The sequence below is a fragment of the Epinephelus fuscoguttatus genome, linkage group LG1 (genome assembly GCF_011397635.1).
Source record: "Epinephelus fuscoguttatus linkage group LG1, E.fuscoguttatus.final_Chr_v1".
Classification (NCBI taxonomy): domain Eukaryota; kingdom Metazoa; phylum Chordata; class Actinopteri; order Perciformes; family Serranidae; genus Epinephelus; species Epinephelus fuscoguttatus.
In genome coordinates, this window is record NC_064752.1 from 34,894,374 (window position 1) to 34,921,123 (window position 26,750).

A 26,750-nucleotide genomic window follows, 5' to 3' on the forward strand; every position below is an offset into this window, starting at 1 on the left:
CAAAATGATTGATTTAAAAATGATTTTATTGCTTCCACTATGCATTTGTGCCAGCAGAACAGTGTCCATAGCAACGGTCTATTGTTCATAGCAGCAATCGGACCGTTGAAGGTCATAATTGACCAGTCAGAATCAAGTATTCAATAGAGCCATGTAATAAGTGATTACAATTCATCCATGTCAAATTTCATGGCACTTTAATACTCGGAGCCCATGTGACTATGGGTCTGAGTTAATCAGACGTGAATTCTCGTAAATGCTGCCAGATTTTTTCCATATTAAAAGTTGCACCAACCTAAATCACAACAACACACAGGAGCGTCCCATCCCCACTAGAAGTTGCCCAAACTGACATCCTGGCACCAGGATCAGTTGCACAGGAAGTGCCAAATAGAAAGTGGAGATCAGAATACAAAACTGCAGCCAACACTCGCTTTGTCCAGAGAAATCTGGACTCAGCAAGGATGGCTCAATCGGTTTATTCCCATCACACTACATGATTTCATGAAACATTTCCTGCTCCTCAGTGCGACAAACAGCTCAGTGTATTGAATAGCGTTCATTAATATAACCTAGTTTGGGTGATTTTTGTGCGTTGCCAATGGCAAGGCTCGTGTTTCAGGCTTCATGCTCCCTGTTTGTTGCCGTGTTAGACCCGCTCTGCACATTGCATTAGAGTTAAAATACGGCTAACAGAGCTGGACTGACATTCACAGCAAGGGAACTCCATTCCCCAAAAGCAGTTATTCTTTTCCCAATAATTTAGATGTGATGATTAATGTCCCCTGGCAGCAGAAGGCAGTTTGCCTGCTATTGGATCTTGTCCAGTGTTCCATTATGTTGAGGAACAGAAATCAGTCAAACTGAAAGTGCTTGATCGTAAGCGACTGTAGTATTTTAATCCAGTACCTGATCATTCATCGTGTAGTACTGTGATCACACGCTGCTTTCTTAACCCGTATTTGTACTTCGATGCCCCGGGGCACTTGTGTTTCCTTTACTCAGTTCTATCAAACATTATGGACACATGGTTTGGCACACTGAGCGATGCCTTTGCAGAAATTGAACCTCCATCATAACGATGGCTAATGGGAATCCTTCATAGATCTGACACAGACACAGTGGCCTCATATTTACATCAACTCTGTGATGAAACTGTCATGTAATATTAACAGTGTCTTACATTTAACTGCACCTAAGAAGCACACGCAGGCATAAAACATGCAACCAAAACATTGTGCATATTGTGACACTCATGTCCCAAATGCTCTCCAGCCCGTGTATGAACCCTAGCCGAACAGCCGCGTGATATTCTCTGCAACATCAGTGCCGTAATGAAAATCTTCAGAGTCTGAGGCTCACAGTCTGCAGTGCTGTGCTTGCTGCATGTTAGATGGCAGCGCCTGTGCATGCCAGCGCCTCATCGCAGCCTGCATGTCATGCAGGAGCCCTTATGGCAAAAAGCTGTGTGAACATCTGATTCATAGCTCGCCTCTTAACATGTATGTGAGCAGCGCTGATGGTCTGACGCACATATACACCAGGGGCAGACACACGAACACATGAGCTCAGTATGTATGTGCGCTGGTGAAGGGAAGAACATTATAGGGTTAGACTGAGTCTCTGTAAGTGACTGTGTGAATAAGAATAAGAAAGCCAGTGGCTGAAAGACGGAGGGTGCAGTGTGTATCTTCATGCACGCAAATACATGTCCTTGGGTGGATTTTTTTTTTTTTTTTGAGTAAGAATGGAGGAATATGGGAAAGTAAGAAGTGGGAAATTGTGAGTAGGGTGAAAAAACAGAGGTGGCATGACGTGAGGGTGGGGGTGGGGGGGTAAGGAGCTGGTGGAGAGTGTTTGGGTGATGGGAGAGCTGGGCACTAGAGCATGCTGCTAATGTGTGTGTGTGGCTCGGAGAGAAGAGCAGAAAGAGGGAAATGTGTTCATGTGCAGAGCAGAATACGAATGTCACGTTTCCATAAAACACTTCAGGGAGATGGTGTTGAGTCTTGCGTGTAAAATGACTCCCGTTAACCTTCAAAATTGTGGGTCTGATTGTACATTTAAAGCAGCTGACCTCACATACAGTGTGTGTATTTCTCGATGATTGTCTTGAGTCGGCTGATCAGATGTGAGTGTGTGCCTCCTTTGCCCACAGAAACATTGAAAGCACAGTGAGCCAATGCCTGATGTTCATTTGCAGTAAATCCGCAACAAGCTGTACTTTGCATTCCTAGAGATGGGATATATATCTTACGCAATTCAATTCAACTCATTTGTCATTTGTTGCTCATTTTATTGGCTTAGCAGGCCTAATTTCCATAACAATATCATGTCTCTTTAAAACGCACAGCATCACACTCGTGGTATTATCCCAATCCACGCTTGGGGTTTTTGTCACTGGAGTGTGTGCGGACAGTCGCAGAGGCCATGACATTGCTTGTGTGATGTTAACACTGTGAGACTCTGTCTCCTTGTGTAGTGTGCTGCTGAATTATTGAGTTTGTCACTTGGTTGCTTTTGCGTGTGTGTGTGCATGTTTAGCACATGTACAACACGGGTGAATGGTGTGTGTTTGTGATCATTGTTGCCTTATTTGGGGTCAGATTTTAGACTACAGACCAGTTGGTTTTGAGATGACATGTCTCACTGGGGAAAAATTGTTGTATTATGCTTTTCCTGCTGTTGTCCTTTGGTAGGCTGCACTGCTTTTTGTCTCTGATAGTCTGGTTTAGGTAGAGTCAGGAATGTAGCAGGTATGGAAGAGGTTAAGGAAAGCCTCCAGGAAATTTGTGCTAATCTGTACAACTTGCGTTCTATCTCAGCATTTGTGTGTCTGTGTAGGTGGGTGAGAAGAAGTACGCCAACTTCAGAACTTATTTATGAGATTATGTAGAAATGAATTAAGCATTTTCAAGCTTTTGCTTTTACCTTTAAAAATGAGGATATGTTTTTGGTTCAGTTTCTTTTAGGGCTGTACTGAATACCAGTTTGGGGGCATCGAAGTGTCGTTGAGAAATATTCACAATTAGTTGAAGCTTCGGTGGAAGGACATCTGTTTCCAGTCGTTGCACCTAAAATAACTCTACAATTTGTCACTTTGTTTGCATGCAGGTTGCAGAAACATTAGTCAAATAGCATAAGACTAAGCTGTTAATTGGAGTTTTTAGGTGATTTGCCAAGCTGGCTGTAGATTTGTAATATGCCAGTTTTCTTATGCATACCTGGTACACAACCTTTTGGGGGTTATCTTTGTCAATTTTGAAATTATTACAGACGCTTGACTTTTTAGACATCTTACTGGCGTATCTGTAAGATCTAGGCCCGTCGCTAACCTAAAGTGTCCTTGTCTGAGAATAACTAATAATTAATGTTAATGCATAATGAATTTTGTAGGATTGCTGTTTTTTAATTTATGAGCTATGTGGGATTTTTGGGGTAATGGTATATTCAAACAAAGCATTCGAATACTGATTTGGATTTCATTACCATGGCGATGATCCAAGCTTCGAAGCCCTAGTTTGTCTGTTGGTCTTTTTGTCAGCAGGGTTATAGAAAAACTACTGGCCTGATTGTCATGCAGCTTGTTGGAAGGGTGTAGCTTAACAGTGTCTTACATTAAGGTTAACATTGAGATATAGGGCATTTAGCCGTGGTAGAGTTCTACTTGCATATGTATTGCACTTAATGCCTTAGTCCCATGTATGAAAACATCTACCAGTGCACCCAGTCCTGTTTTCTGGAGTTTGGCTGCGTCATATGTCAGCACCACAGCTCCTGAGCTAATCTCTCACCCTGCCTCTGAGGTGTCTGTGCCATGCAGTGTTATTATCCGGCGCCGTGTGTTGAGGTAATCCCTCTATCAGCCCAAATACCATCATTATGAACTAATGATGAGATAAATCCTGCCCAGTCCAGCTCCCTTCTTCCCTCAACAGTCTGTTTATGTCCCAGTGAGATGGCGTGCGGTACTCCAATCAAGCTGCAAGGCTGTGCAGGCTTTGTAAAGGAGTGTGCCACTGAAGTGAATACATGCAGCGCAGATGCAGGTTGACAAGTTTTACTTTGTCTGTTTTGTTTTAGAAGTTTTGGGATTTTATTTTTATCACATTTTCCCTGATTATTTACTGTATATCTATCATTTTAAACAATGCTTGTAGCATCCATGAGGATGAATCCTACTGACTTTGGTGATCTTCTAACTTTACCTCTAACGCAACCATGAGGTTCACATTTGTGGCTCTTGATCCACATGATCCCTTCCTTTTTTTTATTGCTGTTATGCATCATCAGGATAAAATTTCAGCTTGTTTACTACTTTATGACCAAATACCTGCAAACTTATGATATTCCCAACACCTTTACTTTGTGTTTAGAGCTAATTAACAAATGTTAGTGTGCTGACATTTGTTAATTAGCTCAAAGCCCTGCTGTGCTTAAATACAGCATTACAGAGACTCATGCCCAAACACAGTCTCATCCTACCAACATATTTAACATACACAAGGTCCGGTCACAAGTGTGTTTTTCAGCCACTAAAACTGGTCTAAATTTTGCAATGTGATCTGATGAGAAACAACTAAATTCCAGACTCTTCATTTATAAATCAAACTATTTAATGACACATGTCTATACCTGGAATTTGAATTATGTAAATATGGATAAAAGGTTTAAATATCTCAATGCTATATTTGTTTAAAATACATTTGATATGTTTGATTTGTGTAGAATAACATTATAAGCCTGCAGGCTATTGGAAAAAGAATGATCTATAGAAATAAACTGACCTAAATCCGAGTTAAATCAATTAAATAAATACTAGTAACCAATTGTCTTTAAGGCAGGTGTATTATGGCCGCAAGTGTATTTTGCAAAGGCCTTTGGATCACTGTTTCTGATATTTGTGGAATCTGGACTGGCTGTCCCGCCTTTAAACACCATGGATTATATAAGCAGACAGATTTTTAAAACAAGCCAACTTTGTCAAAAACAGGCCCCGTGTGTTCAGAGTAAGGGATGTGGGTGTTTTGGAACATGGTGCCAACTAGGAAAGAGTTTGCCTGCTGTGTGTTTCTGTAAACTGTGCTATTGTGGGTCCAAAGAATCGGTGTGTTTGTGGATGTTTTTAGGAGCGTGGGAGTGGGAGCACCTTCAGGAGGCCCTGGAAGAGAAGCTGAAGAATTCACTAGCTGTGGCTCAGCTTATGGAGCGCATACGATCCCTCATCGGCAGAGACCGGGTGAGCTCTTTAATGTTTGAAAAAAAAAAAATCCTCTCACATAATCTTGTTTAAGACTGGGATATCTTGTGGATGGTGCGGATGCTATAACAGCCCTCCCCAACAAAAAGGAGGTTAAACATCTACAGTGTGTCAAATCTTCTCTTTGAAGGTATAAACACATGTTTTTGTAGTTGCAGACTAACAGTGCCTTAATTAGCAAGACCTTGTTTAGAAACAGCACAGTAATAATGTGACTATAATTAGCATATTTACATAATTACTGCCCATATCAGCCCTCAGACACTGTGGGATTTGGCACAACATAAACAAGAGATGCTCTCAAAGGAGCCGAAGCACAACACAAGATCTGTAAGGAGACCACACTGGACATCGGCCACGAGATCCGACACCATGTTAAAAACTGCAGCGTCACATCTGCAATGTATTGTGTCTATCCGGAAAACATGAGGTGGCTCCGTGTAATAGGCAGCAGACTTTAACATTCAGAGAGAGATCAGGAGATATGACTGTGCCTGACAAGCCCTTGGCACCACCGCACATGGCCCACCAGCCCATCTGGATAGAACTAGGTCTTCTACCTGAGGCGGTGTTAAGTCGACATGACACACCAAGAGACGGGCCGGGCTACTTTAACACGATGAGACACCCTAATGTCCTGTCGTGATTTGATCTCGTCCTCTGCAGACACCTCCGGGTCGTCTCACTCTGTGAGACCGGCTGAAATTTGCTTTCCATAAGCTTGCCATTGATTTACAAAATCAAAGAGGCTTGATTCTGTTGCTGCCTCGACTGAAGACTCTCTGTGTGCTGAGCGCTCCCTTTGCAGCAGAGCAGCATGAGAATATGAAGTTCTTTGTGCTTCAGTTGACTGAGAAAGGTCACAGAATGGTAATAGGATGCTTTGACGGCGCTCATTTGAGGACTTAACACAACTACGTGTGCACAAGACACACTGGCAGCCGTTTTCATACGACTGATTTCACCTACTGTGCACTGCAGCACACTCTATTGCACTCTGCATCCTTTAAATGCCCACAATCATCAGGAATGTGTTAATAAATAGGCAGTTTGGACGAGCGTGTGGTTCCCAGTCTGTTTTCAGTGTTAGCCCGAGCTGTCATGCCGTTCTTGGCATTGCAGTTCAAGTATGTTTGGGTAGCGCTAAGCAAGACTGGCAGAGAGGCCATTTGTATTCCACAGGGGAGGTGAGATGGATGCACAGAATGGCAATTGTGCTGGTAACTAGTACCTGACATCCACCAAAGGGATGTTAACTCTCTGTCTGCTTCTCTTGGCTTCTTCTGTTTGTATGTGTGTGTGCAGGGCCCCAGGGACACCCCGAGTGCCCGGGCAGCTCAGCTCGGCCCCCAGACTCTTGTCAACCTCTTCAATTCTCCCCTTTACTCTGATGTCATCTTCATGGTGCAAGGTGGGTCCATGCTTATCTGTTCTGACATACACACATTTACAAATGCATACACCGTCACACAGCAGAGGAAGGTCACACTTAATTAGCCGTGATTGAATCATGATCTCAGTCCCGGGCCTGGACGTCCATTTGGAAAGCAAAATAAGATAAAGCGGTTGGTTGGAGGGACGGGCTGCCTTCCGTTCCTGTCATGTTTCGTCTCACCAGCAGCTCATCCATGAGCTGCTTTTAGCCGATCCTCTATTAAAGGATCAAACCGTGAAATCCAGAAATAATGCCCTGAAGCCTCTCCTAATCAATATTTATCTTATAAAAAGCGCAATGAGCTTTTCTTGTCCTTGCACCTCTGAGCTGTGAGTCAGACTCTTTGAGGTCACGGAGAAAATGCCTACAAGAATATTTTGTGCATTTCTGTTTTGTTTTTCTTTACACCAGCACGCTGATGGACTGTGGCGAGAGCTGTCACTGGCTGTTAGCGGCACTTAATGGCAGCGATTATGTCACCACATGTGCCCTGGCTTTACATGTCATGTTTTTTTCCTGTTAATTTAAATGTCCCATTATGACACATCATCACTCATAGTAAGCCAGATTTAATTAGGTTTCCCCTCTACACGTCTGCAACGAAGCAAAAGAGACACGTCGGTGATATTAGAAGCCTTTGAAAATTATTCAGAATTTGTTCACGTATGTGATCGGCTCTGAACATTTTTAGATCAAAGATACGTTCTTTTTTGTTGTCATTAATTTTTTATTAAGAAAGGTACAAAAGAGACACATTATACATAATACATTTTATCTCTTTTTCATCCCCCACCCACCTGTACCCGCATACACACACATAAACATACAGTGTTATCAGTGCAAGGTTAATACAAACCCCTGTATCCACACAGTTGAGAGATATAATGATCTTTATAGAAGGGATGAGGAACATCCTATGAGCTACTTTGATCTATATTAATTGATGATATGCAGATGAAGATGCACTCTGTTACTACAAGTCAAGATAATAATAATAACTTTATTTACAGGGCACTTTTCGAGCTGAAAGTACAAAGTGTTTCCAATGTGCAGAAAATACAAAACAAAAGTGATACTAATAAAATATAAGCATATACATATGACTACACCAACATTTACACTTAAGCACATATATACCTGTAAGTATGCATACATACACACACTCCCATACACACAGTTAGTCTATCAACTGTCAGGAAATACAAGATTTAAAGACGTGGACAGGGTCAGCTGATCTGATGCTCAGTCGGAGGCTGTTCCAAAGCCGAGGAGCAAGAACTGAAAAGGCTCGATCACCCTTTGTCTTTAACCTGGACTCTGGAACAGTTAGAAGACCCAGACTAGCAGAACTGAGGGCCTGTTTGGGTGGTACAGTGTGAGGAGATCAGTTATATACTCCAGTGCCAGATCATTGAGAGCCTTGTATGTGATTAAAAGAACTTTAAAATGGATTCTAAAAGAGATTGGAAGCCAAAATAGGTGTGATGTGTGAGGATCACTTAGGTGTATCGCTCGATTCTTTAGGCAGGTGAACAGGGCATTACAGTAATCAAAGTGGGATGATATAAGAGCATGTATGATTTTCTGTGTGTTACTGAAGGACCGAAGTGACCTATATTTGGAGATATTCCTCAGCTGGTAAAAACAAGACTGGACTACATTCTTTACATGTTACTCCAGGGTCAAATGACTGTCCAGAAAAACAACACCTGGTTTTATGTTCGAAGTGAGGGGGCTGACGAGTTGCTAAATTTGTTTTGAGATATGTTCAGGGCCAATGATGAGAACTTCTCTCTTTTCGGAGTTAAATTTTGAGAAGTTTTGGGACATCCTGCTTTTTATGTCATGTAGGAAACTACTGTATGAAGAGAAGCTAAATTACTGGTGTTAGAGGGTTTAAAGGACAGGTACAGCTGTGTGTCATCATAGCTGTGGAAAGAGATGTTGTGATGACGTATTATCTGTCCCAGGGGTAGCAATTAGAGGGTGAACTGAACAGGTCCCCATAACGGATCCTTGTGGTATTCCATGTTTTAACTGAGCAGTTCTTGAGGAATATTCCCCAATGATGATAAAAGGTTTCCTGTTGGGTTCCAGTAATACCCACCCACCTTTTGATTCTCTCTATGAGGATGGAGAGGTCAACGGTGTCAAATGCTGCACTGAGGTCAAGCAACATTAACACAGAACATACACCGGAGTCTGCAGCCATCAATAAGTCATTTGTGGCTCTAAGGAGTGCAGTTTCTGTGGTATGCAGCAAAACCAGACTACATTTTTCAAATACACCATTTTTGTTGAGTGTCTGTAATAGTTGATATAAGATGTTAATTATAAACACTTTATAATCTCATTTCACATCTCTCTGGGACTTTCATAGACGCTACTCTGAAATTCTGAACCTAGGTGTAAATTTTGCATGTCTCTGTGTGTGTGTGTTCAAGGGAGTGTATTGCCAGCCCACCGAGCAGTACTGGTGGCACGCTGTGACGTCATGGCAGCCATGTTCAGTGGGAAGTATGCAGAGGCCCGGAGCCGAGTTGTGCCAATCCACGGTGTCTCCTCAGATACCTTCCTGTCTTTCCTGGAGTACCTCTACACTGACTCCTGCTGTCCTGGTGAGTTTACTGCACACAACCCAGACATGCATTCAAGTGCACCACTGTGACCACTGCTGTGTTACAGTAAGATTGAAGGTGCCTAAATGGCACGTAAAACTGCAAACACATCTCCAATGGGAGGCCTAAATATAATAAGGAAATGGCTCTGCTCTTTATCTTGTGGGCTAATTAAACCCTGTGGCTGAGTTTGAATGGTGGTGAGACTGATTGCAGTGGGAAACCCTCAGTCAGCGTGTAACCCATTCACTTGTCTATAACTACTCTCTGTGGCTGCTGCTGTAAATAAAACCAGAGTTTGCTTTGTTGAGTAAGGGTTACAACTCTAAAGAGACGGTCGGTTGATTTGTGACTGGAAGTTCCTTTAGATGCCATGGATCTAACCAACAAAATGACAGTCTGTCACAGAAGGACAATGGACCTTTGATGTGATTTTAATGCACCGCCGAAATAAGTACCATAACCAAACACTTGAGAGCGGTGCAGTTGTGTTTTCCTCTTGGCCTCGCTCACTAAATGCAGCACAAAACAAAAGCGTAGATGACAAGTCCCATCAACCATCTGTGTGACTGCGACATGCTGCCAGTGTCAGTCTCGGGAGGCTGGCGGAGAACAGCACTGAGCTTAAAATTAAATTAGATTTAGTGATGATAAAATCAACCCGTGGCATCACTGCTTCATCTGCTTTTAATGCTGCCAACTCACGGCCCCAAACGTGTTGTTGTTGTTTTCCTGTGTCACCATCAGTCACACTGTGTGCTGCGTTCTCAAAGTAATTAGTGCTCATAATTCTCTCTGATGATGGCAATGACATTACATTTTTTTTGAAGTGTTTCTATAACCTTAAAGTTTCTGTATGTAACTTTTAGAAAATCCTTGTTATTAGTGACACCTTCCTCTGAGGACGTTAAGAAAAATGTAGTCAGCATCCTGGTGCTCACATGGAGGCACGTGTGAGCACCTGGGTATCGGCCGAAACACAGAGGTGACAAATGCAAGACTGATTTGCCGGCATCATATTGCTTTGGGTCTACATGTTTGCATTCACTGGCCTCTGCAGCAGCCGCTCCTCCTATCCATTGATCTGATCTGATCAGCCTTGACTGGATTGACTGATCAGTTATCCTGTCCGCACCTCAAACTCCATAAACTGCTGCTGAGATAAACGAAAGAACTCTTGGAGAGTTCTGTGCTGCATTCAGGGACCGATAAAACCTCTAAATTTAGAGAGGGGACACAGACACGCACAAAACAGAAAGTTTGTTGACCCTGGAGATGGACTTTGAATCCATGGCTGTAGCAGCTCAAATTCAGCTTGTGCAAAGCCCATCTTCTGAATTTTTTAGCTGCTGCCACAACACGTACATCATGGAAATGCAGCATCTGTGTTGTGGTGGGTGCTGACATGTTGGTGTTGACGTTACAAACTCCTATTCTAAGCGAACGTTAGCAACTTTTGCACACTGTTAGTACTGTAGCAGAGCTGTGGGGAGATGCAAGGTCCTCGGGAGTGTGCATAATGTCACATCCTTCCATTTTCTTGGAAAATTAATTCTGACTACATTACACAGGCTGTTCGAGGCAACCGAGAAAGTCGTGAAAGGTCCCAATTTGTTCTGATCTGTTCACCCGTTGGCAATAAAAAGTGATTAATACGTACAGAAATTACAAGACCTTCAACTTACATGAATCAGTTATATTTATTCTAAATCTAAGTGACTCCCTGTAATGTGAAAGCTCAGCTGATACTGCTGATCCCACTGAAAATACAACAGTTGTGAGCCTTTTTTAGCTCGTTGTTTTGGTTTGCAGTCAGACAAACCAAATAGTGCCGCTTCACTCAAAACCGTCTGCCATTCTCAGTCCACAGGCTTACACACACTGATTGTGTGCTACCTTTTCAAGCAACAAATGAGCTTGAGTCAAAGTAAAGAGACCCATTTAGAAAGAGACCCAGGTACTTTTTTCAGACGTACAGTGAGTGAACCAAACACTACCTGAAATGCTAGTGGATGTTGTCCCCCCAGTGAAATGTGTATGTTGCTCTGTGTCTGCTAACTATTTGCTAACAGGTTAGCCAAAACTACTGCCATGACAGCGTCTTGCTGTGATTATGTTTGAGTTTTTCTGCCCCCTAGTGCTGAGAGATTACTTAATACAGCTTTGAATGATGGGCTTTAGCAATCATAATGGAGCTTGTCAGTTGTGTGTGTGTGTGTGTGTGTGTGTGTGTGTGTGTGTGTGTGTGTGTGTCTAAGTGTTTACATGACATCCATGGTGACATGGCAAGTCACAAACAATATGTAAGATCCCTTAATTAATAGATAATGGCATTTAACAGTAACTTACAGCTGCAGAATAACAGAGTTAATTACAACACTGGCTGTCATCTTCCCTTCTAGTATTGTTATATAACAAAGCTGCTGAATAGACAATATAAAGGCTCAGAATAATCCGTCCTGAATATCCAGCTACTGAGAGCTGACAATCCCCTTATTTTGTGGCATGAGATGTTTTGATGAAAAAATCATGAAAAACCTCAACAAGCAACACTTAAGATCCAGCTTAGGTACGAGGGGGGCTGTTTCCAGAGATACAGCTTCAGGTTGAGTCATGGGAACAGGAAATTAAAGCCACGGAACTGCTCCAGAGGCTGCAGCCGCTGCACTGTTATATAAGAGCTCAGCACTCAAGGTCAAAACAAGGTAACTCCACCAGAAGCGACAAAAAACTAAGGGTGTGAAATCAAAGGAGGAGTGCGATCAGAGTGGTTCACGCAGATAAATATTGTATGCTGTACATACTGTATGATGGTGAAATACATTTTCACAGGCTCATCTCTGTGTTTAGATGATTGTGCAGCTGAACAGAACAAACCCTGTGCGCGGCTGCTGCTCAGCTCACAGGGCATCAGCCTGTCAGAGACGCATGCACAGAATCAGTGTTTATAGGAGGGAATGAAGGACGGTGAGGGTGGTGTTTGACTGAATCAAGTTACATCAGGAGTCATTTGATTTGACATTTTGACATTACATAATAGGATCGACATTAGTTGAACTGTAAGACGTCACTTGACAGCTTAGGAAGAGCACTGGGAAATTATTATTTGTTGTATCCAGTGTGATTTTTAAACCCAAACAGAATCAGCAGATTTCCTTGTTTTTGTTTTTGGGTTTTTTTTTGTTTGGTTTTTTTTCAGTATTCATTTAACATACCTTCTTTTTTTCTTAATCTGCTGAAAAAGAGAGATGTTGTCGGGTGCAGAATCCGTGTGAGCCTTGTGATTTGACTACTGGGCCCAAGTCAGTATTATGGTTTAGGGCTTGGCGAGAACAGACATGAGTCTGATTCATCTTGTTTCTTTAAAAGTCCTTATAAACACTGAAGAAAAGTTCTATTAGAAAATGATTATTTTGGCATGTGTGAACATCAAGCACACATGGAACAATATCGGGAGCTGTCTTTCTGGCCAACTGACATATATAAATTTAATATTTACTCTCCTTTTAGCTCCGTTTTGATCTCCACCTTCTCTTCAGATGAATATCAGGCTCTTTAGACAACTGCCTGCTCTGCAAAAATAATTGGAGGCCAGCATTACTGTCTTAAAGTGTCTGTGCCACACATATTTTTTTGGCTAGTGCAAAGGTCTTGTGTGTCATCTTGTGAAACTAGGCAACCTATTCCATTGGTACCAACCATGTCAGCACAGCTTTTGGGGGAAAGAGACTTAACACTCCAGAGTTTTGGCAACGGAGCAACTGGCATGGCGAGGTCCCTTGAACTCTCACTTTTTTTCTTTCGTGGGTACCAACAAGTCTCCCCTGAACTTTAGACGCCTTGGTCCCAGTAAATGTTTTGCTCTTTACAATCAAAGTACTCCTTCAAATTAAAACAGTGTATTTGTCTTTTTAAAGGCAACCAGCCTATTTGAAGAACAATAAATCAGCTTACATATGTATACACAGATTCATAACACATTGAACAGGGTTGTTGAGTAACTCAAAATGTTAAGTGCAACAGTATTAGTCTATGCACAGATAATGACCAACATTAAATATAGAATAAGAAACCAAAGTGTATCAGTATGCAATTCGCTAACTCTTATATTGACATGGTTATCAACTAGACTTTAACCTATACTTCAACAGAATTTTCAAATCCCTTAAATTCAGTTAAGGCTTTTGGTTTTGATGTGCCATCCTTAGATGTTCAGTGGCCTCATCTGTCCACCCCTGTGAAACATCTGGAGGCACCACTGTCTTTAGATGCGAAATGTTGACCAGCTAATCTCTAACTGTGTCTAACTGCTGTTTGGGGTTAGGAATGTTGTGTACGGTGGGTTTTTAGAGCTTTTTGCTAAACAGCTGTCTGCAGGTGCTGGAAACACAGTTGATGAGAGCGATGAGAGTAAATCAAAACTGTAAAGTTGTGGGCCGTAAAACAAAAACATTGATATTATTTTTCACACTGAGAGGGCCAAGCAGTCAGCTACATCACTGTGCTTGTTACCCTGTTTCTCTACCCTGTGTGCTGTGCAAATAACCCAGCCTGAAGTTTACTGTCAAATAACGTTAACCTTAATATTCTGCTGGATGTGGCTCTGACTGACTTCTTATTTTGTGTGAAATAGACACACACAGTCCTTTTGTTATTATGTGGTTGTGTAAAGCTTCCTGGGGCAATCCTGGTGTGGCTCTGTTCCAATTTCATTTTTGGACCGGTAATCATAGAAACACTTTCTTTACTTCAGGGAGTGTTTTTAAGCCTTTGATTTCCTCTGGAGGCATACACGTTTAACAATGTGTCCAGCTCGTGTTGAAATCTGGAATAAAATGTAACCTACATGGTGTTATAACAATGCATGTGTAATACTTTGTGCATATACAGTGTATGAGACGGCGCTGTGTGTGTTTGTGTGTCCAGCCAGTGTGCTGCAGGCCATGGCCGTGCTGGTCTGCGCTGAGATGTACCAGGTGAAACGTCTGCAGCATCTCTGTGAAGTGTGTGTGTGCGCTTACCTTCAGAGCATGCCCAGTAGAGAGCTGTCGTCAACAGGTATCAGCGTGATCCGACTACTCCGCCGAGCAAAGGTCAGTGCAACTTTGAGTGTGTAAGAGAGATGGATTGTGGCTTGTGTGTGTAAACGGATTACTGCTTCATTATGATGTGACATTTCTTTCAGCCACCAAAATGCAAATGCTGTCTAGCTGTTTGTCAATTGCAATGTTTTTTTCTGGGGCAAGCTCAATCTTTTAACTCGCGAGGGCTCCGTCTGCAACAGATGTTCATGGTTATCTGTCTAAAAGCATGAATCCTCAAGAAAATCATTGTGATTTGACACAATGTCTGTGTTTGAACTCAGTGCCACAATGCAGAGCAGCTGTATGTCTGGCTCCTCCACTTTATCGCCAACAACTACCTGATCTTCAGTCACAAACCTGACTTCCTGGAGCTCTCAGGTCAGTGTGTGCTTTATTTTAAACGTGTAGCAAACGTCAGACAAACTCAAATAGGCCTTTTCAGAGCTGCGCAGTGATAGGAAAATCAAACTGCTGATTTCAACTGTTTACAGGGCTTCAGACATGGTTTTAAAAATAATTAGTGCCTCCAGGCTTTTGAGGATCTGTTGTTTTCCACACAGTTTATCTGGGTTAGGCTTCCTGTGTCTCAGATGATTGCTGTGAATAGAAGGCTGGTTCTCATTTTTTTGTCAAATAGCCCTCCAGTTTGTAAAATACATGAGGTGTAGCCATGGTGTCCAGCAATCACTTGTGAATTAAAGGTCCAGTGTGTAGAATTTAGGAGGATATATTGGCAGAAATGGAATATTATATGTTTTCTTTAGTGTATAATCATCTGAAAATAAGAATCGTGTTTTCGTAACCTTAGAATGAGACGTTTATATCTACAGAGGGAGCGGGTCCCTGTACTCACCATGTTGCACTGCCATGTTTCTACAGACAAACCAAACACTGGCTCTAGACAGGGCCATTCACATTTTCACATTGGCCACTGTAGTGAGCAGCCCCACTGTCACAAGCTGTGACAGCCATTAAAATCTCGGGGTCCGTTTGCTTTGGAGAGGAAGGTGACCTCTGCAGATAATTCATCTCCTAGTAAAAATCTCTTGAACGTTTGTATCTTAAGTTAGCAGAGAGAAAAAAGACACATTAGGATATTAGCAGGTGCTGGGCTAGCAGCCAAACAGCGTCAGAGAAACACAGATTTGTAACGTGAAACTACTTTATTCCAGTTTAAATCACCTGGTGTGTTTGTTTTGGAGAGGAGGAGGCCTCTGTATATACTTTGGCTCCCTGTAAAAACCTGCAGGAATTCTGAGAGAAATTATATTTGGTTCCAATCTGCAATCCTCACTGCTATATGCCACTAAATCCCCCTAAATCAGAGGTGGGCAACCTGCGGCTCTTCAGTCCCCCTCCAGTGCTTCTCTGTGGCTTTGACAAAAAAATACTTATTATTCATCACTGTTATAGGCCTAAAGAAATTCTGACAATCTCCAATTGTAAAAATGTGCAGCCAATGCACTGAATTTAAAAAAGTTTTAACATTTCGTCAACTAAAATGCACGTCATATGTCTAAGGCTTGACACCATTTCCTCTAAATTTTGCCAAACCTCAACAGCGCTGGGGAGTCTTGAGCCTCCCTAGCTAGGCTCGCAATGGATTCCAAATCCATAAAAGTAAAAGTCTCAGAGGAAAATACAGAATTTAAAAGTGGGCGGACAGCTTCATTTGCTTTCACTGCCAACACTGCAAAGGTAATGTGCCAAATAATCATAAAAAGCCCACTGCAGAGGAGCCATCTTGTGGTAAAACATATTTTTGAACCTATTTTTAATGTCGATAGGCTAATTTAGACTTAATTTGCAGTGTTACCATAAGGCTCAAGTTTTACAGCTCCAGGCAGATTTTTAGAATAATATTTGGTCAAAAATGTCTCTTTTGATAGTGAATGTTGCTGACCCCTGCCCTAAATCTTACACACTGCTCCTTTAAAATAAAATATTAGTAACCATTTTGTCACTTTAGGAGTTTGGAGACTATAAAGTGAGTTTATCACTTTATAATTTTGAGTTTTGAGAATCCAACATGTTCTTAGATACCTGTGAAAGCCTCTGTATATTATGCTTTACCGCCATAGAGCACATCTAGCAGTATCTATATATTAGACTGCGGGCCCCTGAGAATAATGCATCCTTATAGTATGCTTGATAGTTTAAGTTTATGTGAGCTATATATCACACGCTTGATTGCTTCTCAGTTATTATATGCGTTTAATAGGCAGATAAACGCAGTTAAATATTAACAGCAACACTGCGCAGGTTAGTAGCAGTAGCACATTTTATTGTCATCATTAGTCACATACACAAGAATCATTTAAGGTCATTGGACGGGAACTTAAGGGCACAAGCAGAGTCAAAGGCCAGGATAAGGAGACAGCACATGATGGATCACCGTTGGTCTTCTGGTGCTTGTTGGTGTAAACAAAACGGTATCAGATATTTCAGCCTTGTTGGCTGTGTTCATGGCAATGATCCAAGGAGTTATTACTGTGTGTGTTTGTGTGTGCCAAGTACAGTAAATCTCACTATAGTGGTTCAGTTGTGTTTGCAGCAGATTACAGTATATATGTTTTTATGTTCCAGAGGAGGAGCGTGAGCAGGTGGAGAGGCTACGCTGGCCATCCAGAGGCTACCTGCAGGAGCTCAGCGAGTACCAGCAGCGGCGACGCAAACTACGCAAGTCCCGCTGCATAGTCATGTGACCCCCACCTGGATGCCTAAAGCCTGTGGGAAACAGGGGAGGGAGCAGAGGAGGGAGGAAATAACGATGAAGAGTGAGACTAGTCATCAACACGTGGAGAAAAACAAGCTGAAGAAATAGTTTGTTCTGTTGGATGATGGGCTGAATCTGAGGGACACTGCTGCTGAAGTCACAAGACTCCTTAACCAATGGGACAGCGTCTCTAGCAGTGACATACACCGCTGTGACGCGCCTCTCTACCCCTGGAGGAATGACTGTGCACCCTTTGCGTAATGACTACTCCATCATGGGCAATACAAAATGACTTGAATGAATTTAAAATGACCATCTGGCCACTGACCAGGAGCTCTGTGAAAGATTATATTTATATTGGCCGACGCAAAATGGTGGATTTTGACGATGAACAGTGACACAAAATGGCTCCATTACGAGTGCATATATATCAAATGATCACACATCTGTTGGAAAACAGGCCGGGATCATGTGCAGACTGTTTCAAGCTGCAGTACTGTGACTTCAGTTTGAATAAAAAGGAAGGAAACTGTGCTGAAGTGTTTTCTTCTGTAATCGACACCTGAGGATGTCTGAGTATATTCTGGATACAGGACCGCTCCATCTTAAATTAAACCTTGGCCACTGATGCATCTGTCTTGTTGGATCTAAAAATTGTGAGCGTGTGCTCATGCAGCATTGCCTCAGCTGAAATAACTCTCGAGCCTCTAACTTCTTTGCGGCTCGATCAGTATTTCAGCCGAGTGGTGACCTACATTATCACCGAGAGCCGAGTGGTAATGCTGCTGGTAGCACAGTCATGCTCGTTTTCATCTGTAGTCTGTCAGAAACCTGGTTTAACACACGAGCAGAGCCAATTTAATTCCACTTCTCTCATTAGATTCTTTCACATCTATGATGCAACGTGAGCGTGTGTCTCACTGTCAGACTGATTTCATTAACGCGTGAGATGGAATACATTTTGGTCGTTGTCTGTGTCAAAAGAGGCCGCCTCACTTTCATTCAGAAATGGCTCGAAATTAAATCGTCAAATTAAACTACACATTACCTGTATCAAAAATCCAGTGCTCTGTGCACCAAATCCAGAATAATAACCAATGTGTTTTTAAAAAAAATCATTTAAAGCCTGTGAGCTGGACTTTTACATCATTTCCTTTGCAGGTTAATATGAAACAGTGTTGAAACTATTCCTTATCTATTTGCAATAACAAATATTACTGGTCTGTCTCTGTCCGTCACATGAAAGGCAGAAGCCTTTTGTAGCATTTACATGTACAGACGTGATATACAGAGTTAGGAACAACAACCATATCATGAACATGAGTTGGTACACTAAACACTGCAATGCAATGCCTCTGGGTGGATACACGGTATTTATTTGATCCTATTTTTTTAATTTGGAGAGGGTGTTTTTAATCATAATAAGATTATGATTTATTGGTGCTGCAATTATTTTTGTAAACTGTACTGTAAGTGGACATGATTATGACATTTTTTTTTTTTTTTTTTTTACATTCGAAGTCGAGACAACTGGGTCACACTATTTTACAGTCTGCTGTTTCACTGGTATTTACTTAAAAGGTGTGTGATGTACGAAAAACAAACAAGGCAGACAGAGCGACTTATGTTGTCAGATAAACAGTCAACAATATGAAAGCGAAAAAGATCAATGGTGACATATTGCAGCTATTTTTTATTCAGTGTGACAGCGTCAGTCAAACAGTCAACATACAGTATGTAACTGTACTGGTATCCAGCTCTTGCAGTACTTCAGCAGCAGGTTGTGTGTATAGTACAAGAAAGCTACCGCTGTGAGACTGAGACAGTGATCAGGTGATTATCAGCTGGTACCTTTAACCACTGTGGTGTATATTTAACCTGCTGCTGCACTACATCAGTCAAAGTGTGTGTCTATGGGAACCCTTCTCATAAATCCTGATCTGCTCTTTAAAAGAAAATGAGTAAATAGCAGTTGAAAACCTAGACTGTAAAACAAAGTGTACTCCAGCGCTGCATCCACACCCAGTGTGTGTGGAGACACACATGTGGCTCCACTGGGCCGGTGTTGTACAGACTGTAGATAACATGACGTCTGACTTTAAATAAAGACATGTTTTAGACTGAACACACCACAGACTGGATGAGTGCCCTCTGCTCTGTTTGTACATCACTGCACAGCGATCATTTATGGGGAGACACTACATGTGAAAGGACTAACAGATATCACCATTAAACTTCCCCAGCTGATTAATTAAATTTTGCTGACCATTGGATAAAGTCAGGTTCAAAATTCTTGTTTAACTTTGTTGAAATATTAGTCAAAATTTTTTAGGGAGGGAATTACTCCATACATCAGAGATTGCTGTCAACAGCCATAAAAAAAATCCATTTTTGCCATATATTTTTGGGAATAAAATGTCAGATAAATCAGGCTATGAATGATATATGAACAAATCCCTCGGTAAAAACCTTCAGAATATAAACAGAAATAAATGTGGAAAATTTGATGTATGTAAGTGACACTGAAGAGGAGATTTCTTGTGCCTAGTATGAAAAAAGAATAATTTTAAAGGAAATGGCCTTTAAAGATATGTACTGTCAAATTCCATACATTTTCAGACCAAAAATAAGACACTACAGGTAAATAGGATAAAAACATTAATCGATATCACCATGAAACTTCCCCAGTTCATTACATACATAAAGACAATTATTTTTGTAATATAAGTTTTTTGAAATTATATGTTTAAATATGCAAGTGATGCATTATCTAAATAAACATTCAGTTTTTGCATACATTTCAACAACAGAAATTTTACCTAAAAAAAAAACACCACCACCTAAATGTGGATTTTGGATGTTTTCTTTCCACTAGTCTGAAAGAAGACATGTTATGAAAGTGATACAGCCCAAAACTATATTTTCACCTGTAGTGTCTCCCCTTGTGTTCCCAAAAGTTGCTTCTCCCTCCTTTTCCCTCTGGAAAATTGTCCTGTTTTATAGTTTGATGGGTAACAAAAACCAACACAGAGTGTCAATGCAGTCCTCCACAACAGCTTCAATGCTCCATGGCATGGATTCTCCTCTGAAACTCTACTGGAGAGATGAACTCGATTCTTCTGAAACACATTCCCTGTTGGTTTGATGATGTCGATGGAGAATGCTGTTCCAGGATCAGACTACACAATTATATTGGTCTTCCACACTGTGTTAAATTAGGCGATCAGAGTCATTCACTCTAGCCGTGACTTGGCTAAAAGACACAACAGACTACAAGTTGGAACGTCTAATTATAGCTTTGTTGGCTTCTGCCTTTGAGTCTGGCCAGTATCACGCTGATATCATTGAGTCTGATCTCAGCATAATGTGTTTCAAAATCTCTTTGGGTTGAGATCTGATGACTGTGACGGCAATACCATACATGATATATATTGTTTTCATACTCATCAAACCATACAGAAAACCCCTTGTGTGCATTCATTATAGCCCAGTTTCCACCGAGCAGTACAGTTCAGTTCAGTTCAGTTCAGTTCCATACGCTTTTTTAATGTTTCCACTGTGAAAAGTTGTGGATGGTACCAATGGAACTGTTCTGTACCCTCCCCATTTTTGGTCCCCCCTCTGTTGGGGTACCTAGCACACAGATCTGGTATTAAAAGGTGGAGCTGTGAACACTGCAGTCTGTTGATTGGTCAGTAGAGGACAGTCACTCTGCTCAGGGCTGAGCTGTGGCTGGTTCTGAGGCTCATGTAACCACTGTTCATATCATGAAGAGTTTTATTAGTAGACTGTAACTATAAAATGAAAGAATGTTTTGTTGCCTGCAGCATAAGTCAAGCAGCTGGAGTCAGAGTAAAAAAGTAACTTAATTCACTGGGCAGACTGCTGGCAACTTTTAAGGTGGAACGTTTACTTGTAATGTCACTGTCAAGCGTTTATATATATATATATATATACATATATATACATATATATATATATATATGTATATATATACATACACACACACACACACACACATATATATATATATACACATTTCGCATCATGGAGCGAAATCCCTGTGGGCTTCGGCAACACTAAACCCCTGAGCTTGCCTGAGAAGGTCTAAATGCACAAACCTGCTATTTTTGAATATCCCATTAAGAGACTCTCACTGCAGCCTGGTTTATTTTGTTCTGTAAATGTCTGTGTGCAGTCTCCTTCTGTGGACGATAAACGAGGTGCAGACTTCCATCTGTCACTGGTAATAAGGGAATACAGTGAGTGCTGGATGGAGCAGTGAGTGACGACAACCCCGCCCACATTTAAGGGTACTGTTCGCTAGGGTCTAGGTACCATGTCTGAAGGGTTACTTTTGGTTGCAAAGGTACCACACTGAAAGTGTTTGGTGTAAACAGGGCTTATATGCCCTCCTAGAGCTGGGTCTGGGTTTTGCCGCTCCACTCCAGTGTACAAGTTTAAACTGGTTTGATCTATTGCACACCAGCTGAACCAGAATTTGTCATTATGACACTTTCTGGCAAATTAAAAATTTCCCTACATCAGCAAGCTGTACTGACAGCGTCACGGCACTAAATCCAACTTGTAATGCATTAGTAATAAGCAACACCACAAGGTGATTAACATAATATTATGTTTACAAACTGAGTAACAGAGCCACCAGTGCCTGACTGACTGTGCACTATTAATTGTCGAGCTGAGGTCGGCACCGTGAAGGCAATCACATTTCAGTGGAGCTGGACAGGGGGAAGATACACATGGTTCACATCGTGTTTGTTTACTAGGAAGATTAAGAGTTTCTTTGGGTGATGAAACAAGAGAGCTCTGTCAAGCCCTTTTTATAGAGCCTGTACAAGGCGGGAATGTTGGGTCATTATTCCGCCTCGCCATTTTGTATGAAACATGAACACATAATGGAGGGGCACTGTTGTTCCACCATTAAGACAGCAGCAAATAAGTCACAGAGCAGAGTCTCACTGGGCCTCATTCACCAATACATGCAAAACAAACTCTCAGATTCCTGACACTTCATGGCACCAGGGACTGGTGGGAGTAGACGATAATTATAGGTCAATAAAAACAATGAAAACCAAAACTGCTTGATTTCAATATGGACATTCTCATACACTACGATGTAGGCTCGGGCTGGGACACCTTTATAGTCAAATACTTTAATTATGACAATAATCAATGAGAATGAGAGGACTCAAGTGCAAGATCCAGCAGTAAAATCCTGTATACGGGTCCAGTCTGGTGTTTGGCTTCATGCCAAACCGATCTCAATGATTTTCCATCAGCCTAACTCGAGGTGTTTCCTTCAATTTGTCACCCATCTGTACATTTCCATCAGGATGTGATGCAGTGTGGGCCCAGAGCAGGTTTTACTCCCGTCTTTACCACCGTGCAATTACTTGTTATCTCTCTGAGCACCACCTCGGGCATCTTATTTCCTTTAATTTATTTATTCCTACACTAATGAGAGCTTACTGTTACTAATTTATGCACTTAATGACTTGCTCTGGGTCTTCTTGGGGGCAACACCCTCCTCCTTTTCTTGCCTGCTATTACAAAGGCTTCCCCTTTTTCACTCTTTGTTTTTTTTCCCCGCAGTCAGACACTCGGTCTGTCACTTTAAATAAGTGTGTGAGTTTGTGCAGTGTCCTGTACCTGGAGGTGTGGAGCAGGTCATTGCAGGGCTCCAACTGACTCCAGGATGCCCTCCAGTTTACCACTCTCATCCAGGTCCACCACGTCGGTGCCGCCTCCAACACACTTCCCACCAATGAACACCCGTGGGACCTACATATAAATCAATGCGAAAGAAGAGAAAGAAGAGAAACAGGGGTTGCAGCTAGTGAATACGCAGTCATCTGTCTTCAGTGTTGTGCACAGAGTGGGACGATATGACGACATATAGCGACAATAATTCCCATTTGTCTACCATCAGAGATTCTGCCATACTTTTGATACCATGGTAACCATACTTTTAACATCTCTGGGTGTAAAATGATGCGTTCAAATGGGGTCTTGCTCACCGCATTCACAGGACCATACCATATGATTGCTTTCCTCTGTATACCAATTCCCATGTCATAAACACGAGCTCAAGGGTTACATTTGAAGGCAACATAACACCATCACAGGTAATGACAGGAAATTAATTGGCAACTGTTCTGAAAATTGTGCAAGTCATTTTTCAGTCATTCCAAACATTTTCCTCGCTCCAGCTTCTCAAATGTGAAGATTCACTGATTTTCCTTCTAATTATTTACATTTGTTTTTTTAATAATTTTAACACAACAAGCACTGAGACTTAGGGCTGGGCAATATATTGACATTAAAGCAATACCATGATATGGATGGTAAATGGACCTGCATTTGTATAGCTCCTTTCTAGTCATCCGACCACTCAAAGCGCTTTTCACACTACGAGTCACATTCACCCATTCACACACACATTTATACACTGGTGGCCGAGGCTACCATACTGTACAAGGTGCCACCTGCTACTCAGTTTTAACACACTCAAACAGCCATCGGGAGCCATCAGGCCAGTGGCCATCAGGACATCAGGGGTTCAGTATCTTGCTCAAGGATACTTCGACATGCAGACTGGATGAGCTGGGGATGGAACCGCTGATCTATTGATTGGTGGATGACCCGCTCTACCTCTGAGCCACAGATGCCCATATGAGACAATATGAGACTAGACATCTTAGATTTTGAATATCATAACATGGTGTTGTCTTTTCCTGGTTTTAAAGGCTGCATTACAGTAAACTGACGTCATTCTCTGAACTTATCAGACTGTTCTAACTGTTTTATTATTTGCCTTTAACCACTCAGTCATTTTATCCACATTACTGATGATTATTTATCAAAAATCTCATCATGTAAAGATTTTGTAAAAGCGACAATCCTACAATATCACTGCAACATCAATACCGAGGTACTGGTCAAACATATTGTGATATTTGGTTTTATCCATATCACACAGCCCTAATGTTGAGTTATTACGTTGAGCTCTAGGTGATTGTAAGGGGCAGTTGTCACTATTTTCTGAATCTCTGCGGTCAACTGATTGATGAAGAAAATAATTAGCAGATCAAATAAGATGCTGCTTTTACATTAATTGAGGGTGAGGGCAGAATGGAGTGTGAGATGGATCGGCGGTTTAGTGCGGCTTCTTCAGTGGGGACCGTCGAGGTGAAGAGGAGGCTAAGCCAGAAGTCGAAGCTTTCGATATGCTTATCCATTTACGTCCCAACCCTCACCTATGGTCATGAGCTCTGGGTAGTGACTGAAAGAATGAAGTTGCCAATACAAGCGGCCGAAATGAGTTTCCTTCGTGGGGTGGCTGGGCTCAGCCTTAGAGATAGAGTGAGGAGCTCAGACATTCGGAGGGAGCTCGGAGTAGAGCCGCTGCTCCTTTGCATCGAAAGGGGTCAGTTTAGGTGGTTCGGGCATCTGATCAGGATGCCTCCTGACAGAGGTGTTTTCAGCAAATCCCACTGGTAGGAGGCCCTGGGGCAGACCCAGAACATGCTGGAGGGACTACTTATCTCATCTTGCCTGGGAACACCTTAGGGTCTCTCAGGATGAGCTGGAAAGTGTTGCTAAGGAGAGGGATGGGTGCTTAGCTTGGCCTGTTGCCCCCGCGACCCGGCATGGACATTAATTCATGAGTATTAATGTTAATGTTAATAATAATAATAATCTAATAATATAAAAAAAAGTAAACAGTTACTGGGGCCATTTTTTCTTCATTGAGTTATTTTACTTTACTTTTACCTATAATGGAGTTTTTACAGTGTACTTAAATGGTCTGAATACTTCATCCACCACTACATTTCAAATAGACACCCCAAGTCATTAACACACACACACACACACACACACACACACACACACACACACACGAGGTAATTGAGACAAGTGGCAGCTCTTCCTGGAAACTCCCTTATTTACTACTGAAAACTGATTTCATGGGAATGAATGAATGAATGAATAACAACCAGCATATCAGTCTGACATGTTTACATCTGAGTATTTATCCTAACTGGTTTTAGCTAACAGTGCTACAACTTCTTGTAGGTTTACATAAACCTTATTAAAAGCTAAACTTCCGGCAGGTTACAGAACCGTTAATTTATCATCTCTGTGTCTACATGGGTAAAATTAACTTCATTCTTAACTCTAAGGGCACAGCATACTTTCATGAGATAAACACGTGTAGACTCTTGTGTTTCCAGGTTGTTTAAAGTGACACTAATGTTGTTCATACTGTGACAAAGCATCTTTACCGTGCGTGCTCCCGTCAGCTCCAGGAAGTACTCCTGCATGCTGTCCATGTCGCTGCGGCCGCTTATATCAACACACTCCAGATGTCCCGGCTTCAGCTTGTATTTGGACAAAACGTCTTGGGCCATTTTGCAGTACGGGCACGTGGACTTAACGAACAGCACCACTTTGTCTCCCTGAATTTTAGACTGTACAAATTGCTGCGCCATTTTAAGCCGCTAAGTGAAGCGGGTACTCTGTGGATGAAAGACAGGGAGGAGGACAAAGATGATGGTCCGTCTGTTCCTTGACAATTATGTTAACGAGGATGACGTAAAAGTCAGGGCACCCCGACTTCTTAAAGAGATAGTACACACTCTTGCATGTGCACGTGAGCGCGTGCACAAACTAAGGCATTTCAGAGGGAGTTTGCGCTGGTTATGGGGTCCAGTTAAACAGGGTTTATACTTGTGCAGTAGACCCTACACCATAGCCTACACCGCACTGTGAGCATATATACTTGTGTCTTGGTGTGTCTGTGTCACTCTGCAGTTACACCTCCAAAACACTAGTTGGCGACGGGGTTTCAGTGAAGTGCTATGAAGTTTAATTGCTTCAAAACACACCATTTCAAACACAAGTACACAAATTAGCTTCATTATAACTGGTAGCATTGACAGACAAAGCACTGTCTTTTGCTGGAGACATTTTACCCACAAATACAACATGCTAATGTTTTTAGCACAAGCCTATGGCATTTTACATTTTATAAATTAGCCTAGCGGCCAGTGGAATTTTCCCAAGCAACAACAGCAACTTTACTCAGCAACTACAGCAACATTTAACAAAGGTAACATTGCTCCATTACAACTCACAAGGTCCACTGACAAAAGAACTGTTTTTTACTTAACATGTTTCCAAACAAATATAACATGCTAACATTATTAGCATAAGCCTAGCGATGAGCGGAGATTTCCTCTGCTCATATGAAGCCAGGATAAAACCCTGAAGGATAAATTCAATTTCAATTCAATTCAATTCAATTTTATTTATAAAGCCCAATATCACAAATCACAATTTGCCTCACAGGGCTTTACAGCATACGACATCCCTCTGTCCTTATGACCCTCGCAGCGGATAAGGAAAAACTCCCCAAAAAAAACCCTTTAACAGGAAAAAAAAAAAAAAAAAAATCACACACAAGACTTAAAATGCTATTTTATGGGGGGTTTATTGTCTTCACAATTTATAGTTTCTTATCTGTGAAATTAAAGTAAATAAAAGCTTCATTTCCACTGAGGGAAATGGTTTCAGTTTACAGAAACAGACAGGAGGTCTGCGTCACCGCAATGTG

The 26,750-nt window shown here is 41.7% G+C and overlaps 2 protein-coding genes across 3 annotated transcripts in view; one reads left to right on the forward strand and one right to left on the reverse strand.

The window, feature by feature from the left end:
• rhobtb3 (Rho related BTB domain containing 3) overlaps positions 1-19,393 on the forward strand; it is a 34,486-nt gene extending 15,093 nt beyond the window's left edge. The window contains exons 8-13 of one of the 2 annotated variants that reach the window (XM_049580462.1): positions 5,130-5,239; positions 6,566-6,671; positions 9,140-9,313; positions 14,240-14,406; positions 14,679-14,775; positions 16,984-19,393. In XM_049580462.1, the coding sequence (XP_049436419.1) occupies positions 5,130-5,239; positions 6,566-6,671; positions 9,140-9,313; positions 14,240-14,406; positions 14,679-14,775; positions 16,984-17,102 (773 nt within the window). In that variant the 3' untranslated portion in view covers positions 17,103-19,393. The remainder of the gene's footprint in view (positions 1-5,129; positions 5,240-6,565; positions 6,672-9,139; positions 9,314-14,239; positions 14,407-14,678; positions 14,776-16,983) is intronic. The other variant, XM_049580454.1, reaches the window with a different exon arrangement.
• Positions 16,661-25,728, reverse strand: glrx (glutaredoxin (thioltransferase)). The gene is made up of 3 exons (XM_049580475.1): positions 25,420-25,728; positions 22,784-22,915; positions 16,661-17,124 (listed from the first exon to the last, which is right to left on the reverse strand). Exons 1-2 carry the CDS (start codon positions 25,624-25,626, stop codon positions 22,802-22,804), a joined length of 321 nt encoding a protein of 106 aa, XP_049436432.1. The 5' UTR covers positions 25,627-25,728; the 3' UTR covers positions 16,661-17,124; positions 22,784-22,801.
• Positions 25,729-26,750: the final 1,022 nt, after the last annotated feature.

What these genes read in the sequence shown, in the direction of transcription:
- glrx (XM_049580475.1), bottom strand. Translation starts at nt 25,626, where the DNA reads ATGGCGCAGCAATTTGTACAGTCTAAAATTCAGGGAGACAAAGTGGTG. An exon ending in AGCTGACGGGAGCACGCACG is followed by an intron (nt 22,916 to 25,419) that starts GTAAAGATGCTT and finishes ATTTATATGTAG; the next exon opens with GTCCCACGGGTGTTCATTGG.